The following is a 21,721-nucleotide window of genomic DNA, read 5'->3' on the forward strand; positions in this document are numbered from 1 at the left end:
CAGCAGTGGAAGGGGGAGATTTTTTAAAAATCATCATTAGTTACAACTGAGATACATGCTTTGAAAGTACAGGGTGTTCTGGCCCAGTGCAGTGACTCAAGCCCGTAAACTCAAAATTCTGGGAGGCCGAGGTGGCCGGATCCCTTGAGGCTAGGAGTTTCAGACCAACCTGGCCAACATGGTGAAACCAGTCTCTACTAAAAATACAAAAATTGGGCTGGGCACGGTGGCTCAAGCCTGTAATCCTAGCACTTTAGGAGGCCGTGACGGGCGGATCACGAGGTCAGGAGATCGAGACCACCCTGGCTAAAATGGTGAAACCCCGTCTCTACTAAAAAATACAAAAAACTAGCCGGGCGAGGTGGCGGGCGCCTGTAGTCCCAGCTACTCGGGAGGCTGAGGCAGGAGAATGGCGTAAACTCGGGAGGCGGAGCTTGCAATGAGCTGAGATCCGGCCACTGCACTCCAGCCTGGGCGACAGAGCGAGACTCCGTCTCAAAAAAAAAAAAAAAAAAATTAGATCCACATGGTAGTGCACACCTGTAATCTCAGCTACTCCAGAGGCTGAGGCACGAGAATCGCTTGAACCTGGGAGGTGGAAGCTGCAGTGAGCTGAGATCACGCCTCTGCACTCACAGAGTGAGACCCTGTCTCAGAAGAAGAAGAAAAAAAGTACAGAATGTTGTGATGAGAACAGGGGTCCTGATGAACTTTGCCTCTTGCTCTGTGGGGGGAGAGGTCCAGGGAACTGTGGGAAAATGTAACTGTTTCTCAGGAACTACTATCAGGGACAGACTTTTCTAGAAGGATGTGGGGGAGCTCCTACAAAAGGAGGCAGGGGAAGTGGAGGAGCTGGGCTCAGAAAGGACTGGAAACGGTGTAACTTGGCAGGAAGGGTGCAGGCCTTCAGGTACCCTCCCTCAGCAGGAATCAGTATTAAACATTTTTGTCCTTGTTGAAGATTCTAATTCCAGGGCCAGGGCACTAGGCTAGCCTGAAGTAGTCTATGTGAGGAGCAGGCATCTTGATGGACATCTCCTGAGACTGAATCTCAGTGGAGGTCAATCAGGACTGGTAACAGCAGCCCCTGTGGACAGTTGGGCCAGGGGTTCTTAGCTTTTTTTGTGTCATAGACACCTTCTTAGAATAGTGTTTTTTATTTTGTTTTGTTTTGTTGTTTTTCTTGGGTGGGGGCAGGGGGATGGAATCTCACTCTGTTGCCCAGACCGGAGTGCAGTGGTGCAATCTTGGCTGACTGCAGACTTCACCTCCTGGGTTCAAGCGGTTCTCCTCCCTCAACCTCCCGAGTAGCTGGGATTACAGGCGTGTGCCACCACACTGGGCTAAGTTTTGTATTTTTTTGGTAGAGATGGGGTTTCGCCATGTTGGCCAGGCTGGTCTTGAACTCTTGAGCTCAGGCAATCCATCCACCTCAGCCTCCCAAAGTGTTGGGATTACAGGCGTGAGCCACTGTGCCTGGCCTAGAATAGTGTTTTCTGTTTTTAATTTTTTTCTGTGAAATATGTTTTATTAATTTTTATCTCAATAGTTTTTGGGGTACAGGCAGTCTTTGGTTATATGGAAGAATAGTGTTTTTAAGCACATAAAACATGCAGGATTACAAAGAACATCAAAGGTATTGAAATATCAGGACAAATAGGTAAATTTATTAACTAACAGGATCTAGCGGCAGTCTAGTAACCACCGTTATTTTGAAGTACAGATGAGTGCAAACAAATTTTGAAAAACCTGCAGCACCTGTAATGCGTTATGAAAATATCTGTGGTCGCTAGAGGGGACAAAGTCACAGGCACTGTTAATACCACGGTGGCTGACAGCCTGTGCTCATAATTGGAGGAAATGCCAAGTATCAGTAGGCGGTTAGAAGAAACAAGATGAAAATGTTTTCCCCGTTCAGGGACTCCCTTATTTAAGCTGAGAGCCTCTCCTTCCAGTATTTTGTGAAAGTCAACCGTTATGTGAAAAAAAAAAAGAGATGAATTTCCGATTGTTTTTTTTTTTTTTTTTTTTTGGCAAAACAAAAAACCACAAACATTAAAACACTGTGTATATTAAGTACATCTAGAAAAGTGTATGCAAAATATTTCATATTTAAATAGAAGGGACTAGAGCTCAATGCTGCTTGGCTCGGGGCTTCTCTCTACCTCTCCAGGTGGCGGGAGCAGGTGAGGGTCGGCATCAGCCCGCAAGGCCGGCGGAGGACTGTTTCCCTGCACCCCACTGCTGAAAAACGCCAAGGTCAATTTCTCAAGTCCGTTCATGGTGTCTTGGGATCCACGCTGGACGGTGGCGGCCGACTTTCAGCTTGACCTGAATTTTATTCCTAATCAGCTGTGTGATCTCGGTTGGTCCTAAACGTCTCCGAGCCTCCCTTTCATCTGTGCAGCTGGGCCTCCAGACCCCAACCCTCAGGCGGTGGTTAATCACGTAGACCTTATTCTGCGTGCACTTTACCACAGTTCACCAACCACCGAGCGCTGCGAGTTGTTGAAGCACCTGGAGCAACAGAAGACGGATGCGGAGACCGGAAACAGCCGGGGATGGGGACAAGGTCCAGCCGCGCTGTGGGTTGAAGGCTAGCATCTGCCAGCACATTCAGGTTCAACGGAAGGCAACGTTTTTACCCATCAGAATTGCTCAGGACGAGGAGACGAGGAGGCAGGGGCATGGGCGAGGGAGAGAGCCTCGCTTGCGGCTGCGAGCCCCAACTCTTGGAAACCATCAACTGAGTATAAATTGAGATTTCTGTATAGGATGCCCCGCCCTCTCCACTTTCCTCCACCTGCGACGGGGTGTGAGACCCGGCACATTTTAGAAATGTGCCTCCGCTGAGACAGGTAGGCGGGCAATCTCGCAGGGACTTGTGGGCGTGGTGGGTGGGAGTGGTCACTTCCGCTGATCTTCGCGTTCCACACATCTTTGAATTGCGGTGAGAATCGGCGGCAACTACATTCAGATTGTCTCAATACTTCGTTCCTGAAGGGGAATAAACTAAAAGTTTGTCATCACACCATTATTCGACCGCGGCAGGACTCGAACCTGCAATCTTCTGATCCGAAGTCAGACGCCTTATCCATTAGGCCACGCGGCCACCTGGTTCTTACTTTTCCTTGAGCAACTCATAAAAATGTTACCTCCGCCCACCAGCTAGCTCGGGACCAACCCACCTGCTCCTTGAGAGGGGGAGGTTGGCCTTTAGTTCGCAGTGTTCCGCAGGGAGAGCCCACCCAGAAGTCCCCTTTCTCCCCCCGCGGGCGGATCGCACCATTGGCGGCCCTCCTATTGGTCGCGCTGGGAGTCTCCCGCTTGCCTCTCGGGTAGCAGCGGGACCTAGTCGGGTGCAGACGGGAAGTTGCTGCTGCCAGCGAAGCGGACCGGCCGGGTGGAGGCCACACGCCACCCCGAGGCTGCGTAGGCCGCGCATAGGGGGACGTCGCGCCGTGGGCCTGGGGTCGGGAGAACAGCAGACCAGGAAGCACCGTGCGGACCGAGGTTTCCGGCGGGTTCGGCGGCGGGGAGGCTGGGTCGCTGAGCGGCAGCGCGGCCCCTCCCTCTCCAGTCAGGGAGCGAGGCCGGGAGCAGGGCGGCGGCTCGTCCCAGGGCGCACCGCGGCTCCTCTGCCGGGCGCAGGCGGGCGGCGGGGCGCACGGGGGTGGCCGCCCACGCCCGCTGCAGGACGCCCTCGGCCGGCTGGGCCGTGGTCCGGGTGTGGGTGGAGGTCCCACGGGACGGCGGCCCACCCTACGGGTTCGAATCCGGGTTCTGGCACTTCTCGACGCTAGGCTCTCGGGCCGCGCCGGTCGCGGTAATGGCAGCCACCATTTGCCGAGCGCTTGCCAAGAGCAGGGCCGCAAGACGTAGGCGCCCTGTGTGCTCCGGACAGCGGCCCTGTGTGACAGGCAGAATCCGTAACCCCATTTTACAGAATAGGATATCAGGGCCTAAGGAGCGTTGCCCAAGGTCACACAGCTCGAGAGAGCCAGAAGCGGGGTTCAAAGCCGCGTCGCTCTACTCCAGATACTGCTCTCTTACTCGCTGCCTTCGGCTTCCCCACGTGGGTCCACTGACGAAGCTGCGTGGACCCCGGTTCCCCCAGGAGGGGTATTGACGTTTCCCAAGTTTTGAGGCTTAACAGAAAATGCAACTGAGGCGCCTGGCACAGTGCTGGGGACGCAGTAAATGCTCAAGGAATGGTGACTATGAATACAGCTTTTACATATATGGTAAAATAACGCTTTATATCATCTGTCTCCTTTAGGATTTGGGGTGGAAGGCAGGCATGGTCAAACCCATTTCACTGACAGGAGAGCAGAGACAGGACGTGTCTCTCTCCGCGTCTTCCAGCCAATAAAAGCAGCCAAGCTGGAGTCCAAAGCTAGGTGTTCTGACTCCCAGCGTGGGGGTCCCTGCACCAACCATGAGCCGCCTGCTTTGGAGGAAGTTGGCCGGCGCCACCGTCGTGCCAGGGCCGGTTCCAGCTCCGGGGCGCTGGGTCTCCAGCTCCGTCCCCGCGTCCGACCCCAGCGACGGGCGGCGGCGGCAGCAGCAGCAGCTGCAGCAGCCGCAAGTGCCATCCTCGGAGGGCGGGCAGCTGCGGCACAACCCGTTGCACATCCAGATGCTCTCGAAAGGGCTGCACGAGCAAATCTTCGGGCAAGGAGGGGAGATACCCGGCGAGGCCGCGGTGCGCCGCAGCGTCGAACACCTGCAGAAGCACGGGCTCTGGGGGCAGCCAGCAGCGCCCTTGCCCGACGTGGAGCTGCGCCTGCCGCCCCTCTACGGGGACAACCTGGACCAGCACTTCCGCCTCCTGGCCCAGAAGCAGAGCCTGCCCTACCTGGAGGCGGCCAACTCGCTGTTGCAGGCCCAGCTGCCCCCGCAGCCCACGGGTTGGGCCTGGGCGGAGGGCTGGACCCGGTACGGCCCCGAGGGGGAGGCCGTACCCGTGGCCATCCCCGAGGAGCGGGCCCTGGTGTTCGACGTGGAGGTCTGCTTGGCAGAGGGAATTTGCCCCACATTGGCGGTGGCCATATCCCCCTCGGCCTGGTAAGTAGGGGCAGGGTTGGGGACATAAGTAGGCATGGGGGCCCAGCTTAATAGTTTGTTTCAGTGAACATTTACTGAGGTCCTGTTAATGTGCTGGGTGCTCACGTAGGGAGCACTGATGTGGTGAATTAGGACTAGACCCCTGTTTATGTGGGACTCACTTTCTGGTGGGAAGATCACAGGCAGTAAGCAAATACCCAAGTAAATGTCAGGCAGTAAAGGCCATGCGGAGAATCACAGTAGAGCGCTGTACATGAGACCTGTGGGAGGCCGCTTAAGATCACCATGATTTGGTGCCTTTACCCCCTCTCCTAATAGCTTCATGAGAAGTTAGTCTGAAAAGTCATTTGAACAGTGTTTCTTTTTGGGGAGCTATTAATTATTTTGGGCAGTAGAAAGCTCCCTTTTGTGGGACTGTCCCAGGCAGTATAGGACATTAGCATCCCTGGCCTTTCCCATAAACGCCAGACCAACACCCCCCTCCCCACTGTCCCAGCCACCAACGTTTCCACATGGCCCCTTGAGGCGGCATCTGGTTTACCACCCCTAGTTGAGAAACATTGCTTCCTGCCCCCAGCCTTCCAAGCAGGCATTTTGGTCCCAAACAAGTATATCCAATCTCTCTTTTCTTTTTAAATAACTTTCTAAGTGCTACCCAAGTTTCTTTTTCAAACAATGATGGCAGTACTGTTTCTCCCCTTTTTTTATTCTTCATTCCAGGATTAAAATACTATTTACAACCTTAATGCTTTCAGGCATGGCCAGCAAAAAAGTTGGCAGTTTCTTTATTCCTATTGGAAGCTACATCTTTGTAAAGAAAGCTGCGAAATGTTAAATATGCAGTTGAAAATGGTGAAAACATGGCTAAATAGATAAGGTAGGCATTAATGGCTGAAAAGAGCAAAACTAGATGATTCTGCATTGATTGAATTCCAGTTACAATGAGAATCACACTACTTAGAATATGTAACTCGATGGTCAAAGTAAAGGGGAATACCGGCCATCATTTGGAAAGATAAAGTAGGCTTTGGTGGCTGAAAGAAAATTAGGAAATCAGTGACAAGAAAGATTTGTTTTTTGATCTGTTGGTCATTTTTGGCCAAGTTACCTCAAGTCCCCTTTTCTCTTCCTCCTCCTTTCTCTCCTTTTACCTCTCCTTTCCCTCCCTGTCCTTCCCGCTCTGCCCTCATTCTCATTCCATTCTTGCCAGTGGTACTCAGGGCATTGGCCTGATGGCAGAAGTCATTGTTAAGGCCTGGGCTCATGCTGGGGCCTTCCTCCTGGGAGTCTGACTGGTGGGTGGAGGTGGGTGCCACATGGTGCCCTAATAGCAGTCCACTTTGAACCTGGGCATGCCCCTGCTCCTTAACTGAGTAACATTAGGTACCTGACCATCCCACAGTTTACAATGGGAGGAGAAGCCTTCGTCAGCTATGAGCCTCCCACAGGGCAGCTTCTTCCCAAAGGCTGTTGGTAAGGGCTTTGGCCATCAGGCTAGAGGGACATCACTCCGGCTATCAACATTTATCTGAGATTCACAGTAAAACTAGTATTAATGGCATGGATCCCTACTCATCTTAAATTTGGCTTGCTTCTTTTTAATCACTAGTGTATAATGAGATGGCTTCATGCACAGCTGCAGAGCTGCATCTTGACACCAATGTGGCTTTTTATTGTAACCAAAGTCCCTGTTATCACCATGGCCTCAACTATTTGACATTCTTTAGCCTTTTTGTCTGTGTTGTTGTAAGGGCTTTGACATGCTGAATTAAAAGGTGGGGGAGATTTCTTTCAGTCCCTTGGCTTATTTTCACCATTTGGAGTATGAGTTAGATTTTGTCAGGTTTAAAACTAGGACCCTCTTGCTTTCTCTTTGAAAGAAATTAGTTTTATATGTGTTGAATCTGTTGAGGCAGATACTCCCTCTTCCATTCCATAAAGGTTGCAAGGAGCTCCTTCTCTGCAGTGTTGTCCACACATGGCCTCGTCACTCACTTTGATGCTGAGTGGGCCTTGACTGTTGAGAACAATCTGTGGCTTGCAACAGGCATTTCCTCAGTGGCCATTCCCCTACACCTAGCCTTGTGGATCTTGAGCAAACTGCAGCCTTTTACTGAATTAGTGTCAGGCCCCCAACAGGCCGCACTCATCCCTTATCCTCCCACCCCCACCTTATCACATGCGCATACATTTTCTCATTCTGGCACTTTCCCTGGTCTCTCACTGAGGGTGAGATTCTCCAAGGTGTGTGATTTGTTCTTTGTCCCCCAGAATCTTTTCAGCCATGAGATGATTCATCCTGTACATGTGTGCAGTATATGTCTTTTTTTTTTTTTTTTTTACCAGTTCAATTTAAAAAAACTCCACTTTTGGTTCTGTTACTGTCTATCTCCTTTACTAGCACTTTGAACAGTAGCTGGTTTGTGCCTATAGACAACAAGGGGTTGATAATGTTCATAAAACCTCAGAGCTAGATGTAGACTTAGTGAACACTAGGTCTAGCAAACACCTTGATGGCCCAGACTGTAATATAATACCTGCGTGTAGGTCTAATAGCCCAGTAGTTCCATTTTTATGTGCAGAAGTTTAAAGAAGCTTTTGTAGCTCTTGCCCACCAGCACACACACCCACCCTGCTACACCTGACCTGTAGCTGAGTTAGGAGCACCCTTTGGTCTCACTTGTGTCCCCAGCTGCCAGTACGCCATCTGGCATGTAGTGGTAGGTGTGCAGTGGGTGTTGTGGAGTGGAAGTTTAATGTCTCCATGGTGAACCTGCCTGCCTCTCGCCTCCCTCAGGTATTCCTGGTGCAGCCGGCGGCTGGTGGAAGAGCGTTACTCTTGGACCAGCCAGCTGTCGCCGGCTGACCTCATCCCCCTGGAGGTCCCTGCTGGTGCCAGCCCCACCCAGAGAGATTGGCAGGAGCAGTTAGTGGTGGGGCACAATGTTTCCTTTGACCGAGCTCATATCAGGGAGCAGTACCTGATCCAGGTAAGGTTCCTGGGGCCAGCTACAGGTTCTGGCATGGGATGGGCCAGGAGCCCGAATCTCAGTGGTTAGGGAAGGCACTGCTTGCTTGGCAAGTGTCTCTATTGCCTTTGCTGAAGCCACAAGGCCCATCTGTTGACCAGCTGTGCCTCTGGTCCCTGTGCCTAGCTGTTTATGTCCCCGGGAAAGCCTGGTATAGGACCTAAGTTGTCACAAAGTAATAATGGCCTTTATCTCTGTGGCATTTTAGAGCTTAGCATGGATCTTAAAGGTTTTGAGCCACAGCCTGGGCTCATTTCCTGCCTTAACCACTGATGACTATTATGAGGTCCTTAACATCTCTAAGTCTTAGTTTCCTTTTTTTTATAAAAAGGCAGAGATAACATAAATCTCATAGGATTAATAGGAGGGTTGGAACAATGCCTGCATGTCAAACACTCAGTACTCTGCCTGGTGTATAGTAGTGGCAATTCTTAATTTTATGAAGTGTTTTTTCATTGTATCTTCACAGCAGCCCTAGGAGACAGGTCAGGCGGGGGAGAGCAACCTTAGCCTATAGCTGAGGGTGCTGAGGCTCAGACAGCCTTGTTGACATGCCCAGGGCCACAGAGCTTATGAGTGGCAGGGTTGGGGCCAGACTAGATAGCCCTGAAGGCTTTGTTTTGGCCACTCTGTATCTACGTTGCTCAGAGCTACTACTGGAAGCTGGGAAGGACTTGCACGTTGGGTTTGAGCCAGGCCTGCATCTTAAAGGGTGGCTAGGATTTGGGAAGGCAGGCCCCTTAAAGGTGATGGGGCAGGTGTGAACAAACATGAGGATTCTGTATTTTGTGCTGGAGGCTGTGTGCTGGGAGGGGAGGCTGTTTGAGGAGCTGAGGTGGGGCTGGAGGTCCACACCACTAAGCAGTGGTGGGCTGGCCCCACAGTTGCAGCCTCCCTCCTTCCCTTCCCTTTCCTCCTCCTCCTCCTCAGGGTTCCCGCATGCGTTTCCTGGACACCATGAGCATGCACATGGCCATCTCAGGGCTAAGTAGCTTCCAGCGCAGTCTGTGGATAGCAGCCAAGCAGGGCAAGCACAAGTTCCAGGGCTCCACAAAGCAAGGCCAGAAGTCCCAGAGGAAAGCCCGAAGAGGCCCAGCGGTGAGAGCACACTGCCAGTGGGCAGGAGCATAGTAGCATAGTGCTTGGGACCCCCCTCACCAGCCCGTCTGACCCGAGGCCAAGCTGATCTGCCGTGTCCCTTGCTCTGGTTCCCCAGATCTCATCCTGGGACTGGCTGGACATCAGCAGTGTCAACAGTCTGGCAGAGGTGCACAGACTTTATGTAGGGGGGCCTCCCTTAGAGAAGGAGCCTCGAGAACTGTTCGTGAAGGGTACCATGAAGGACATTCGTGAGAACTTCCAGGTATGGTGCTAGAGGGGGCTCTCGGGAGATGGGCTGTGACACACCCCTAGCTGCGCTTGGGGAGATACAACTGCCAGGCCTGACCCTGAGACCTGGTGGTGGTAATGGGATGGCTGCCCACCTTGCGCCTTCCTGTCATCTTGTGCCAGGACCTGATGCAGTACTGTGCCCAGGACGTGTGGGCCACCCATGAGGTTTTCCAGCAGCAGCTACCGCTCTTCTTGGAGAGGTGAGGGGGAGCCCATGTGGGAATCTTTGGGGGTCAGTGGGTTCCTGGTACCCGGGCCTGCTGTAATCAGGTGGCGCTGGTTCTATCTCAGGTTGGGGACCTTAGCTTTTCCAGGCTGAAAGAATGGAGCCCTTCTGTCCAGTGGTGTCCATCTGGGCCCTGGACTCTGGATTTCTACAGAGGCCCTGAAGGGGAGGGCCATGGAGTTGTGCTTGTGTTTCATGTGCATGGTGCTGGTTTACTATGCACCTTCTCTGAACTAGCTCCTTAACCAAGGGCTTCATGTACATCATGCTTGTGTTTATTAATGAGTCCGTCTTATGAAGTGACCCTTGTGTAGCTGAAAATTCAGGTATATTTGTACCAAAGATACTGAAAGAAGAAAGAAGGGAAGAAAATTTGGCTAGAACTTTTGACCCAAAGCTTAACTACTAATAGCTTACTGTTGGTTAGAAGCTTTACTGATAACATAATACATATTTTGTATGTTATATGTATTATATGCTATATTCTTAAAGTAAGCGAGAGAAAAGAAAATGTATTAAGAAAATCATGAGGAGAAAATGTGTTTACCATTCATTAGGTGGAAGTGGATCATCATAAAGATCTCTGTCCTTCACGTTGAGTAGGCTGAGGAGGAGGGGGGTGGGGCTTGCTGTCTCAGGTGGCTAAGGCAGAAGAAAATAAGTGTGTAAGTGAACTTGCGCGATCCAGACCTGTGTTGTTTAAAGGTCAACTGTATTTTACCACCCAAGTTGTGAGGTTCAGGCATGATGTTTTTCATGTATGGGATTATTAGCACAGTGCCTGGCACACAGTCATTACTCCATGTATGGCAGCCATTTTCACTTTTGCCATCTATATTTCCCACATTACCCCTGAGGATGGGATGATATTGTTCCCATTTTATAGATGAAAGAACTGAGACTCCAAAAGATGGGGTTACTTACCCAGGGATGAGTAACAGTGAGCTGGGATTTAATGCCTTGTCTGTTTGACTTTTGAGCTGTGCCATGTCGGTGGCTCGGTTGAGGCTTGCTAAACCAGCTCAGGGATTGGGCCAAAGTCTTGCCTCCTGTGGTCATTTATGGCAGCTCCTGGTGTTTGCCTCCAAGGTGTCCCCACCCAGTGACTCTGGCTGGCATGCTGGAGATGGGTGTCTCCTACCTGCCTGTCAACCAGAACTGGGAGCGTTACCTGGCAGAGGCACAGGGCACTTATGAGGAGCTCCAGCGGGAGATGAAGAAGTCGTTGATGGACCTGGCCAACGACGCCTGCCAGCTGCTCTCAGGAGAGAGGTAGCCAGGCCTTGGGTGGGCAGGATCTAGGCAGGGGTCTGGCAAGTGGGTGGCCTAGCCTTTGGCTTAGCCTTAGCCCTGCCCTAGTGGACTGACTCTGTAGGTACAAAGAAGACCCCTGGCTCTGGGACCTGGAGTGGGACCTGCAAGAATTTAAGCAGAAGAAAGCTAAGAAGGTGAAGAAGGAGCCAGCCACAGCCAGCAAGTTGCCCATCGAGGGGGCTGGGGCCCCTGGTGATCCCATGGATCAGGAAGGTGGGGAGCATGGGCAGGAGGTAGAGGTAGGGTAGGGGTTGTTGCTGGGAAGGTCCTGTGATTGAAGGGGTCCTTGGAAAGGGTTGCTCCAGCCTTCTGGAGATGAGCGGGTGGGAGCAGGTCTTACTGAGAGTTCCTTCTCCTGCTCCTGATTGTCTTCCCCCACCCTCACAGACCTCGGCCCCCGCAGTGAGGAGGAGGAGTTTCAACAAGATGTCATGGCCCGTGCCTGCTTGCAGAAGCTGAAGGGGACCACAGAGCTCCTGCCCAAGCGGCCCCAGCACCTTCCTGGACACCCTGGGTGAGCCCAGCCCACCCCCAGCAGTGTATCTAGAGTCCACCCTTGCACCATTCTCAGGACAGACCTGGTCTGGGTTCTGGCACAGAGGCATCATGCACATGTGTACTTATTGACCTGCTGCCATTCATTCACACTGTCTTCCAGTCCTGTTCTCATTTGCTCACTCTGGACTGGCTTACTGGACTCATTCAGCACTGTTCTGAGCACCTGCTGTGCACTGGCCCGTGGCAGCCACTGGGTGTACAGACTGGAACATAGCTCCTCCTTTCCAGTAGTTCCTTTTTTCTAGGAGAAGCCAGGCATGTAGACCAGCTAGTGCAGCTAGTGTCCATAGGTAGTTCTGACTCTGCCTGGGGAAATAAATCAAGAAGCCTTTCTTGAGAAGGTGCCCTTTCCTTTGAGCCTCATAGGGTGGCAGAGATGAGAAAAAGGGCAGCCAGGGTGAGCAGCAGGGTGCCAACTTTGCACTTGCATGACCCTGAGAGCAAGTGTCCTGAGTGCCTTCCTAGCTTCACCCTGGGCTCAACTTTGGTGAATAGCCTGCAAGAGAGCACCCAGAAGGACTGGTGTTTCTCTAAGGAGTGGGGAGGGCAGATGAGCTCCCTCCTCTGGTCAGTTACACTGAATGAAATGGAGCTTGGGAAGGAGCCCTGCCCTGGGCCAGGGTATGCTTTTGTGTCCTGGCTTCTGACTAGTGCAGTGGGACTGACTTAGTGTCTTTGCTTTTGAAATATTCTTCTAGAGGATTCCATGGGGGTCCTGGCTAAAGCATCCCAGAGGAGGGGATGGTGGCTGTAGGCCAGGGTCACCAGAAAGCCCCAGGGCTTTGGAGGGTGGGTGGGGCACATTGTGGGAGAGAGAACCTTCCCCCCAACAACTGCCCTTACCATTGTGACACTGCTGTCTTCCTGGTGGGACGTAGATGGTACCGGAAGCTCTGTCCCCGGCTAGACGACCCCGCATGGACCCCAGGCCCCAGCCTTCTCAGCCTGCAGATGCGGGTCACACCTAAACTCATGGCACTGACCTGGGATGGCTTCCCTCTGCACTACTCAGAGCGTCATGGCTGGGGCTACCTGGTGCCTGGGCGGCGGGACAACCTGGCCAAGCTCCCGACAGGTACCACCCTGGAATCAGCTGGGGTGGTCTGCCCCTACAGGTAAGGCTCAGGCCCAGGGGAGGAAGGGGCTGGAGCCTAGGAACCCCTTCCCCTGGCTGGTCAGCTCAGGCTAGTGGAAAGAGTTTGGGTTTAAGAGTCTGGGTTCAGAAGAAGGGAAAACAAAAAAGGAAAAAATTAAAAAAAAAACACGCACAAAAAGGCGTCTGGGTTCGTGGTTTTCTTTTCCATGGCTACCCTTACCCTCTGGATCTCAGAGGCCCTGGGAGGGAGTACGTTGAGATGTTCAGAGTGGGGAGGACTAAAGGCCTTCCTCTTGGGCCTGGCAGCACAGCTGCCTTCACAGGAACATGCAGAGGGCTGTTACAAGTAGCAGGGAGATGGGCTTTTTAAAAAATGTATATGTAATTCGAGTGATAATTATGGGCCAAGCAGTGCTTCCCTCATTTGTTCCCCAAGGAGCCCCATGAGCTAGAATGATTATCCCCATGTTGTAGTTGACAAAGGCTCGGTTGACTTGTTTAAGATCACAGAACCTGAGCTTTAGACAAGCAGGTGTTGGGGAGAAACTTACAGTGGCCCAGAATTAAGAGTCCTGGCTTTTCAGGGCAGCCTGAGTCTCTTGCAGGGCCTTGGGACAAAAGGGGTAAGACTGGCCTTGTTCCTTTGAGCCCAATGGTAGGTGAGCTGGCAGGAGCCAGCCTGCAGCTGGGCCCTGGGTCCTGTCCTCTTGCTGTGCGCTCAGAACTTCTCGAGGCGGCAGTTCTGTAGTGTAAGAGGAACTTGGATTTGAGTGAGACAAGGCCTCGAACCCCAGCCTGCTGCCAGAGTGCTGTCATTTTTAGTTTGTCAAATCCTGTCTAAAACCTGGGGAAAGTGCTGTCTGGTTCTGCCTCAGAGCTGATTCTGAGGACTAAACAGAGAATTGTGGAAGGCACCAGCAAGCTGCCTGGCCCACAGTGGGCATATGGTAATCAGAGGCTGCTGCTGCTGTTCTCTGCCCAGAGCCATCGAGTCCCTGTACAGGAAGCACTGTCTCGAACAGGGGAAGCAGCAGCTAACGCCTCAGGAGGCCGGCCTGGCTGAGGAGTTCCTGCTCACTGACAATAGTGCCATATGGCAAACGGTGAGGGCAGGCTCTGAACCTGAGCTTTGGGGAGGGGAGGTCTCTGTATTCCACCCAGGGAAGGAGCAGCCTTTTTGGGTGGGAGGCTGGCACTGGTGGCTCACCCCAGACTGACCCGCGGTGTCTGAGTACCATGCAGGGAGGGGCTGGTGGATTGGGACCTACCCAGTCCCCTGCTTCACTCTCTTGGTCCTTGGACCACTCCAGGTAGAAGAACTGGATTACTTAGAAGTGGAGGCTGAGGCCAAGATGGAGAACTTGCGAGCTGCAGTGCCAGGTCAACCGCTAGCTCTGGTGAGCAGTGTGCCTGCTCAGGGGTTCTCTGGGTGGGTGCTGGGTGGAAAGGGCTTCCTCTTGCCCATGTAGTTCTTCCCAGCCAGAGTTCCCTAGGTCTTAGGGGGGGTTGGAGATGCCACCCTGTCCCTGGGAGGCCCCACACATGTTGGAGGACAAGGAGAAAGCCTGAGTGAGACCTCATGGCCATCTTGTCATTTCCCAGCCGATGACGACAGTTTCAGGCCCTTTTCCCACTCCCTACCCCCTGGCCCTTGCTGAATGCAGGTGCTGGAGCAGGGCCTGATCTAGGTGTGTGGCCCCCACAGACTGCCCCTGGCGGCCCCAAGGACAGCCAGCCCAACTATCACCATGGCAACGGACCTTACAACGATGTGGACATCCCTGGCTGCTGGTTTTTCAAGCTGCCTCACAAGGTGTGTCCTGGGTCATGGCCTGTCCTGTGGTGTGTCCTCACTCTGCTCAAGGCCCACAGCAGGCCTTCAGAGTGACACACCCGAGACTGTCCTTTTTGTGGGAATGACTAGTAGTGGGACAGAATGTGATTTCAGGCACATACTGTCATGTCTCGGCTTTTGTTTTTCTAATGAAAGTTGGGTGGCAGGGGGTACATCTGGTACGTGATAGATTCTGCCAATTTGTCACTATGTGGGGAGCCAGGTTTGCTTGTGTCTGTGTGTCCTGGGGGCGTGTGTGTGCGCATGTGTGCGCGCGCACGTTTGTGTGTGTGTGTGCGCGTGTGATGCAATCAGGGATTTGCCTCAGACTGCTGAGGTTCTGAGCTCAGTTTTGGGAGAAGTGCAGGTGCTCACATTGGTTCCCCACCCAGGGGTCTGCCACCTGCCTCCAGCCCCTGCTTCCTTTGCTCTGTCCAGGATGGTAATAGCTGTAATGTGGGAAGCCCCTTTGCCAAGGACTTCCTGCCCAAGATGGAGGATGGCACCCTGCAGGCTGGCCCAGGAGGTGCCAGTGGGCCCCGTGCTCTGGAAATCAACAAAATGATTTCTTTCTGGAGGAACGCCCATAAACGTATCAGGTGGGCCACCATGGGAGGAGTCCTGGGATGCCTTTCCCCCCTCGTCCCACCCAGGGACCTCTGACTAACCTTGGATTCCCAGAGGGCCAGCCTAGCTGTGGTCCAGAGGCCTAGCTACTTTTGGTCCTGGTGCCATGGACCTTGGGCAAGTCTCCCCTCTAGCTTCAGTTTCCCTGTTAACGTAAAAAGAATGGTGCTGTAGGACCATGAGAGCCCTTCGTAGCTCCCAACAGAACCTCTTGGTGTAACTGCCGGAGCCATGGGATATGGCTGAGGACCATGGAGAGCTGGTGGCCTATAAGCCCTGTTGGGGGCTGGGAGCTGGGTCTTGTAGTCTGGAATGGCAAATGTATTCATCTTGAAGGCCATTTCCAAGGTGATTGTGGCCACCAGCACTCTCTGGTGAGCAGAGTGGGTTTTGGGATGATGAAGTCTGCCTGTGTGTAGGAAGAGGTAGTGGTGGAAGGAGTGCCTCATGGATGCCCCCCAGAGAGAAGGAGGAGCTCACTCAGAGGTCTGGCCGGTTCCCAGATGGCTTATGCTCTTGACTGGTGTATCACAGGGCCCCAGGCCTTGGCTGAGCCAGGGCTCACCTTGAGTCCAGTTAGTGAGGCTGGGTAGGAGTATAGCAGTCCAGGAGGTGGGCAGGTGAGGGCCATGGTGGGATGCGGGATAGATTCTGCTTCCCATGGCTGTGCTGAGCCTCACTTTGTCCCCACAGCTCCCAGATGGTGGTGTGGCTGCCCAGGTCAGCTCTGCCCCGTGCTGTGATCAGGTATGGTCTGCTGAGTGGTTGTAGGGATAGGAGAACTGAGGTGAGGTGGTAGGTCCTAGGGCCAAAGCAACTAAGACCCATTTCCTTCCCCTGCACCCCACCAGGCACCCCGACTATGATGAGGAAGGCCTCTATGGGGCCATCCTGCCCCAAGTGGTGACTGCCGGCACCATCACTCGCCGGGCTGTGGAGCCCACGTGGCTCACTGCCAGCAATGCCCGGGTATGTGTCATCTGCACCTCTGGCCCCTGCTCTTCCTCTCCCAGGTCTGTAGAAACTCAGCTCTGAGGGCCTTTAGGTATTTAGCGAGGAGCATGAAAAGGATCCTGTGATCTGGGTCAGGCAGGACTCTAGTTCACTGCCTGACCCAGATCTTGGAGTAGATGGAAGACAGGAAAATCTGGCTTCATGATTCCTGTCCACTCCTTCAGTAAATGTGTTTTGGGCACCTGCTCCTGGCCAATGACAGGCGTAATAGCTACAGCTCTCATGGAATTTAGATGGGACCATGTAGGTGAGGGGTCTGGCATAGCGCTAGGCATAGAGTAGATTCTTTACCTGTCACCCCAATTGCTGATAGGTGGCTGTCTATAGAACTGTGGAGTTTCACCAGTGCTGTATGGCATTCTCTAAAGCCATTCCCTTAGGAAAGGCTCTCAGTCAACTCTGGCTCCAGGAATAGGGTAGGAGGAGTCTCATTTGGGTATCTCACTCTTCCCACAGCCTGACCGAGTAGGCAGTGAGTTGAAAGCCATGGTGCAGGCCCCACCTGGCTACACCCTTGTGGGTGCTGATGTGGACTCTCAAGAGCTGTGGATTGCAGCTGTGCTTGGAGACGCCCACTTTGCCGGCATGCATGGTGAGCAGGAGCCGGGGTTGGGGCAGCCCAGCCCCTCAGGTAGCATATTGACAGTTCTGATGAACATTGGGCAGAATGTTCCTGAGTTTCTTTTCTCACTCCTGCTTATCTTCCAGGCTGCACAGCCTTTGGATGGATGACACTGCAGGGCAGGAAGAGCAGGGGCACTGATCTACACAGTAAGACAGCCACTACCGTGGGCATCAGCCGTGAGCATGCCAAAGTCTTCAACTATGGCCGCATCTATGGGGCTGGGCAGCCCTTTGCTGAGCGCTTACTAATGCAGTTTAACCACCGGCTCACGCAGCAGGAGGCAGCTGAGAAGGCCCAGCAGATGTACGCCGTCACCAAGGGCCTCCGCTGGTGAGGGTTCCTCTCCCATCCACTTTAACACCCAGGACCTGAGGCCTGCTTTACTGTCCTTTAGTATTCCCATCTGTTCTATCTCGTGCCCATTACTTGAACCCTCACCTAGCCCCTCTCCTTCCACAACTGTGTAACCTAGTTCCAGGATGATTTGTCCTGTTGTGATATTTGCTTGCTTTATGGTCAGCCTTAAACAGTTTTTCCTCATGGGAGTAAAGCTATACTTTTGGTTTACTGTCACCAAGTGGTAGCCTCTTGACAATTCTGATTATGCCGCATAATCAATAATACAGGGGTTGCAAACTCAGATGCCTACAGGGAATGAAAGCAAATGGAGTGGGTGGAAGACAGGAGTTGACAGGAGGGCGCTGTGGCAAACTGGAGCATGTAGGCTGATGTTGATACAGGAGAAAGCATTACCAGGCCTCCAGGTTACTTAGCCTAGCTCTCCAATTTGTTTCCTTTCATAGTACTGCATACTGTGTGCTCAGGGCCTTAGCAGACTCTGGAGGGTTCCAAAAGTGTGAGGGAAGAGAGGTACAACTTCCTGAGGTACAATACACTGTCCACATTTAATTAGCTGGCTCATTGTGGAAACTTTCTTATGAACAACTAAAAGTTAAGTATGTGATAAATGATATAGTGGTTGATGACTGTAAATGCAGGAAAGGGGAGCTGAGTATCATCCAGTGGATAAAGTGAGGTTGGCTAAGGCTCATACCGTGAGCAGCGTGTGCTGGTAGAGGCAAGAAAGGTGGTGGGGCTTTAGTTGTGGACACCTTCGAAAGTGTCACAGGAGTTTGGACTGCGGGCGCAGGTGGTAGGGAAGCCATTTATACAAGTGAGTGACGGGTCTCTGGAGCCTTCAGGCAACAAGCCTTGTGAAATCTGCAGGTTAGATGGAAGCTGAGTTGTCTAGGGTTGTGGCAGTTGAGAAGGGTAAGCCAGGCCTGGCTGTTGTGTTTTCTGCTTCAACAAATGCCCCCTCCCCTTCAGGGTAGCGTATTCTTACCCCATCCCCCCAAATCTAGAGTGATGGTCCTTGCTGCCTCCTGAATATAAGGCCCGTGTTGGTCATTGGGCAATTCAGTGTCTAAAGAAACAGGACAGTAGGAATAGTGGTTGTTTGTGTGCTGGAGTCTTTGTCCTTTATTGGGCTACCATGGGGTGTCCCAGGCTTTGGAGCTACAAAAGCCTGGGCTGCATCTCTTTCTAGCTCCGTGATCCTAGGCAAGGCACTTAGCCTCTCTGAGCCTGTTTCTTCCTCTGAATAAAAGCCTTTAGGGGACTGGCATGATGCCAGTGTTTTTGAAAGTTGAAGTGATGTGAACATTCCACGCCAAGGCACTAGGTGTGACACAGGAAGCACTCCTGTGGAATGATGGTGATAACAACGCTGCCCCCAGGTATCGGCTGTCAGATGAGGGCGAGTGGCTGGTGAGGGAGTTGCACCTCCCAGTGGACAGGACTGAGGGTGGCTGGATTTCCCTGCAGGATCTGCGCAAGGTCCAGAGAGAAGCTGCAAGGAAGTAAGAACCTTCTTTGTGTTAAGGATGGAGGGAGGGGTCTGGGCTTGCCCCAGAAGAGCTTGGATGCTTTGTTTTTCAGCTTTGAGATGCTGAAAGACAGAGTCTGCCCTCTGTTTCTGGTCCCTTAGGTCACACCGGAAGAAGTGGGAGGTGATTGCTGAACGGGCATGGAAGGGGGGCACAGAGTCAGAAATGTTCAATAAGCTTGAGAGCATTGCTACGTCTGACATACCACGTACCCCGGTGCTGGGCTGCCGCATCAGCCGAGCCCTGGAGCCCTCGGCTGTCCAAGGAGAGGTATCTTGCTACCTTTGGAGCATAGGTAGAGGGGCCCCCGGGGAGGGCAGGGCAGGGCACAGGCTCCCTGTGGACCTTACCGATGTTCGTAGGTAGGGCCAGAGTGAAGCTTCTCTTGGGGCTTCTACCCTAGAGTTAATTGGTATGTAGCATAGCCCCTCTCACCTGTGCCCACCTTCCCTCCCCAGTTTATGACCAGCCGTGTGAACTGGGTGGTACAGAGCTCTGCTGTTGACTACTTACACCTCATGCTTGTGGCCATGAAGTGGCTGTTTGAAGAGTTTGCCATAGATGGGCGCTTCTGCATCAGCATCCATGACGAAGTTCGCTACCTGGTGCGGGAGGAGGACCGCTACCGTGCTGCCCTGGCCCTGCAGATCACCAACCTCTTGACCAGGTATGCGGGGCCCATGGCCTCTAGCCTGGCCATGTGCTCCTATGTGGGGCTTTGGGTGAGCGCTTCTTGGGCCAGACTGGGCAGTTTTGAGTTTTCATCCCCCTAGAAGTGAATGTTTCATCTTCTTATTTCTAATTTTTGAAAAGTTATAGAAGTCCTAAAAAGACTAGCCTGAATTTTTAAAAAAAGAGTTCTTGGGTTTGAAAATGTCAAATACCAAGACTGATCATTGAGGAAGCTGTGAGGTTAGGGGAATTATTCCAAAGGGTGGTACTCACACTTTTCTATTTTGAAAATCAAATGACAGAAGCCTTTTCTCATTTCATAGAAAATTGAGACGTTTTTCTTTCTCCCATAAATGTTTCCTTTCTTAAGTGCCAAAAGTTTGTTACTTGACTGCTAACAGAAAACATTGTTAATGGGGACACTCAAATGTGATTTTTAAAAATATCTTACATATTTTATATATTGAGTTGTATTTTCTTGTAGTAAAATTCCTAGTTCTTATGGATGAATTAAATGATATTACCGTTCCATGTTGATCTGCCACTCAGAACCAGTTTGGGAACCATGATCTATCCTGATTATTGGGTAAATAAGAGACGTTTACAATATTCAACATTGTTCCCGTTGCCCTCTTAATCATCTCCGGGGGGTTATGCTTAACAAAGCTAAAAGTCCTCATTTATGCTTCAAACTCTGGCCCAATTGGAAGTGATTTCGTATATTAATAAAATGTACCAAACTGGAAAAAAAAAAACAGTGTGTTGAGTCCATAATTGCATTTCAGCATCTCAGTGGGAGGTTAGGCTGCTGGATGGAAGACAGTGGTGGACCTTCACCTTTCTTGACTTAGCTAAGTGAACAGATGGGGTGTTGGACCAGGGGAAGCCCTGCTCTGAGGGGTGTGGGGTCATTGTTCCAGGAGTGATGCGTCTGTGTTCACAGGAGGGGCATGACTGTGAGGGGAGATTGGGTCTCTTTCAGGTGCATGTTTGCCTACAAGCTGGGTCTGAATGACTTGCCCCAGTCAGTCGCCTTTTTCAGTGCAGTTGATATTGACCGGTGCCTCAGGAAGGAAGTGACCATGGATTGTAAAACCCCTTCCAACCCAACTGGGATGGAAAGGAGATACGGGATTCCCCAGGGTGAGCACAACGCATTTGTTCCTCGTTACAAATAGGATCTGAGGTGGACTAGCAAGTGGGTTTTGGAGAACAGGAAGCTTGGGGCCCCAGAGATCACCCTCTTGATACATGCTATATTCTAGGCTAATTTCAGTTTAGAAGGTGCCCTGTATCCACAGTGAATGTGACATGATGTTTCAAAAATGAAGACAGCAGAGCTTCAAATATTCTACCTGTACCTGTCCCCTACTTCAACCACAGCAGAAATGTTTAAAGAGGATTTATTCTAGAGAGTGCATTCTTAAATGACAGAAAAACAAACTGTGCTTTAAATACCAAACAAATCAGAAAGCTTATTTTCTATTTAAAATGTATCTAAGACAGACTTATTTTATATAAAAAGAAAACAGACCCTCCTAACATGTAACATTACCATTCGTGACAATTGTTCTCAACCTTTCACTCTCCTTTTTGACCTTAGCATTAAGCTCCTTTGCTCACTTCTGAGCTCTCAGTTACAGTTATTGAGGTGGCATCCTAACCAATTTGCACTATTTTTCAGGTGAAGCGCTGGATATTTACCAGATAATTGAACTCACCAAAGGCTCCTTGGAAAAACGAAGCCAGCCTGGACCATAGCACTGCCTGGAGGCTCTGTATTTGCTCCCATGGAGCTTCGTCGGGGCGGTGCAGGCTCCCAAACTCAGGCATTCAGCTGTGCTTTTTGCAAAAGGGCTTGCCTAAGGCCAGCCATTTTTCAGTAGCAGGAACTGCCAAGAAGATTCCTTCTAACTGAAGGTGCAGTTGAATTCAGTGGGTTCAGAACTAAGATGCCAACATCGGTGTGGGCTGTAGGACAAGGGGCATTGTTGCTTGTTGGGTAAAAACGAAGCAGAAGCCCCAAAGTTCACATTAACTCAGGCATTTCATTTATTTTTTCCTTTTCTTCTTGGCTGGTTCTTTGTTCTGTTCACCATGCTCTGATGCAGTGCCCTAGAAGGGAAAAGAAGTAATGCTCTAACGTGATAAACCTGCCCCAAAGCAGTGGAAATAAAAAGAAGAAGAAAAAAAAACTATCTTCTCATCAAAGCCTGTGTTACTCATGCTTTCCCCCCTTTCCCACTCACAGGAGGTAATTATGTTGAAGAAGAGGAAGGAGTCCTCCAAAGTGTAGACTAAGGCAGTGCCACCTCCTTCTCTTAGGACTTTTGCTATACTGAGGAAACTCATGGGACAAAATGATAGAGAAGCTATTG

At 51.7% G+C, this 21,721-nt stretch overlaps 2 protein-coding genes and 1 non-coding gene across 7 annotated transcripts in view; 1 reads left to right on the forward strand and 2 right to left on the reverse strand.

Moving 5' to 3' along the window:
- Positions 1-3,039: 3,039 nt before the first annotated feature.
- On the reverse strand, positions 3,040-3,112 carry TRNAR-UCG (transfer RNA arginine (anticodon UCG)). Its single transcript has one exon. It is a non-coding gene; the product is annotated as a tRNA-Arg (tRNA).
- A 625-nt stretch (positions 3,113-3,737) lies between these two features.
- Positions 3,738-21,526, forward strand: POLG (DNA polymerase gamma, catalytic subunit). Of its 3 annotated transcripts, XM_050797629.1 has the most exons (22): positions 3,738-5,067; positions 7,865-8,057; positions 9,027-9,194; positions 9,313-9,459; positions 9,609-9,688; positions 10,804-10,986; positions 11,090-11,241; positions 11,416-11,542; positions 12,465-12,701; positions 13,665-13,785; positions 13,993-14,079; positions 14,388-14,495; positions 14,955-15,115; positions 15,837-15,890; positions 15,995-16,112; positions 16,614-16,749; positions 16,866-17,112; positions 18,522-18,644; positions 18,773-18,941; positions 19,130-19,338; positions 20,326-20,486; positions 21,028-21,526. In XM_050797629.1, exons 1-22 carry the CDS (start codon positions 4,439-4,441, stop codon positions 21,102-21,104), a joined length of 3,687 nt encoding a protein of 1,228 aa, XP_050653586.1. In that variant the 5' UTR covers positions 3,738-4,438; the 3' UTR covers positions 21,105-21,526. The 3 variants fall into 3 exon arrangements, with proteins under 3 accessions (XP_050653586.1, XP_050653587.1, XP_050653588.1); XM_050797630.1 differs by lacking the exon at positions 14,388-14,495; XM_050797631.1 differs by lacking the exons at positions 20,326-20,486; positions 21,028-21,526 and adding an exon at positions 19,828-20,319.
- Positions 20,603-21,721, reverse strand: part of FANCI (FA complementation group I) — an 82,121-nt gene continuing 81,002 nt past the window's right edge. For 2 of the 3 annotated variants that reach the window (XM_050797625.1, XM_050797626.1), the window contains exon 38: positions 21,372-21,458. In XM_050797625.1, the coding sequence (XP_050653582.1) occupies positions 21,396-21,458 (63 nt within the window). In that variant the 3' untranslated portion in view covers positions 21,372-21,395. Of the gene's footprint in view, positions 21,459-21,721 lie in introns of all 3 variants that reach the window. The other variant, XM_050797628.1, reaches the window with a different exon arrangement.

This window comes from Macaca thibetana, chromosome 7, assembly GCF_024542745.1.
Source record: "Macaca thibetana thibetana isolate TM-01 chromosome 7, ASM2454274v1, whole genome shotgun sequence".
Taxonomy (NCBI): domain Eukaryota; kingdom Metazoa; phylum Chordata; class Mammalia; order Primates; family Cercopithecidae; genus Macaca; species Macaca thibetana.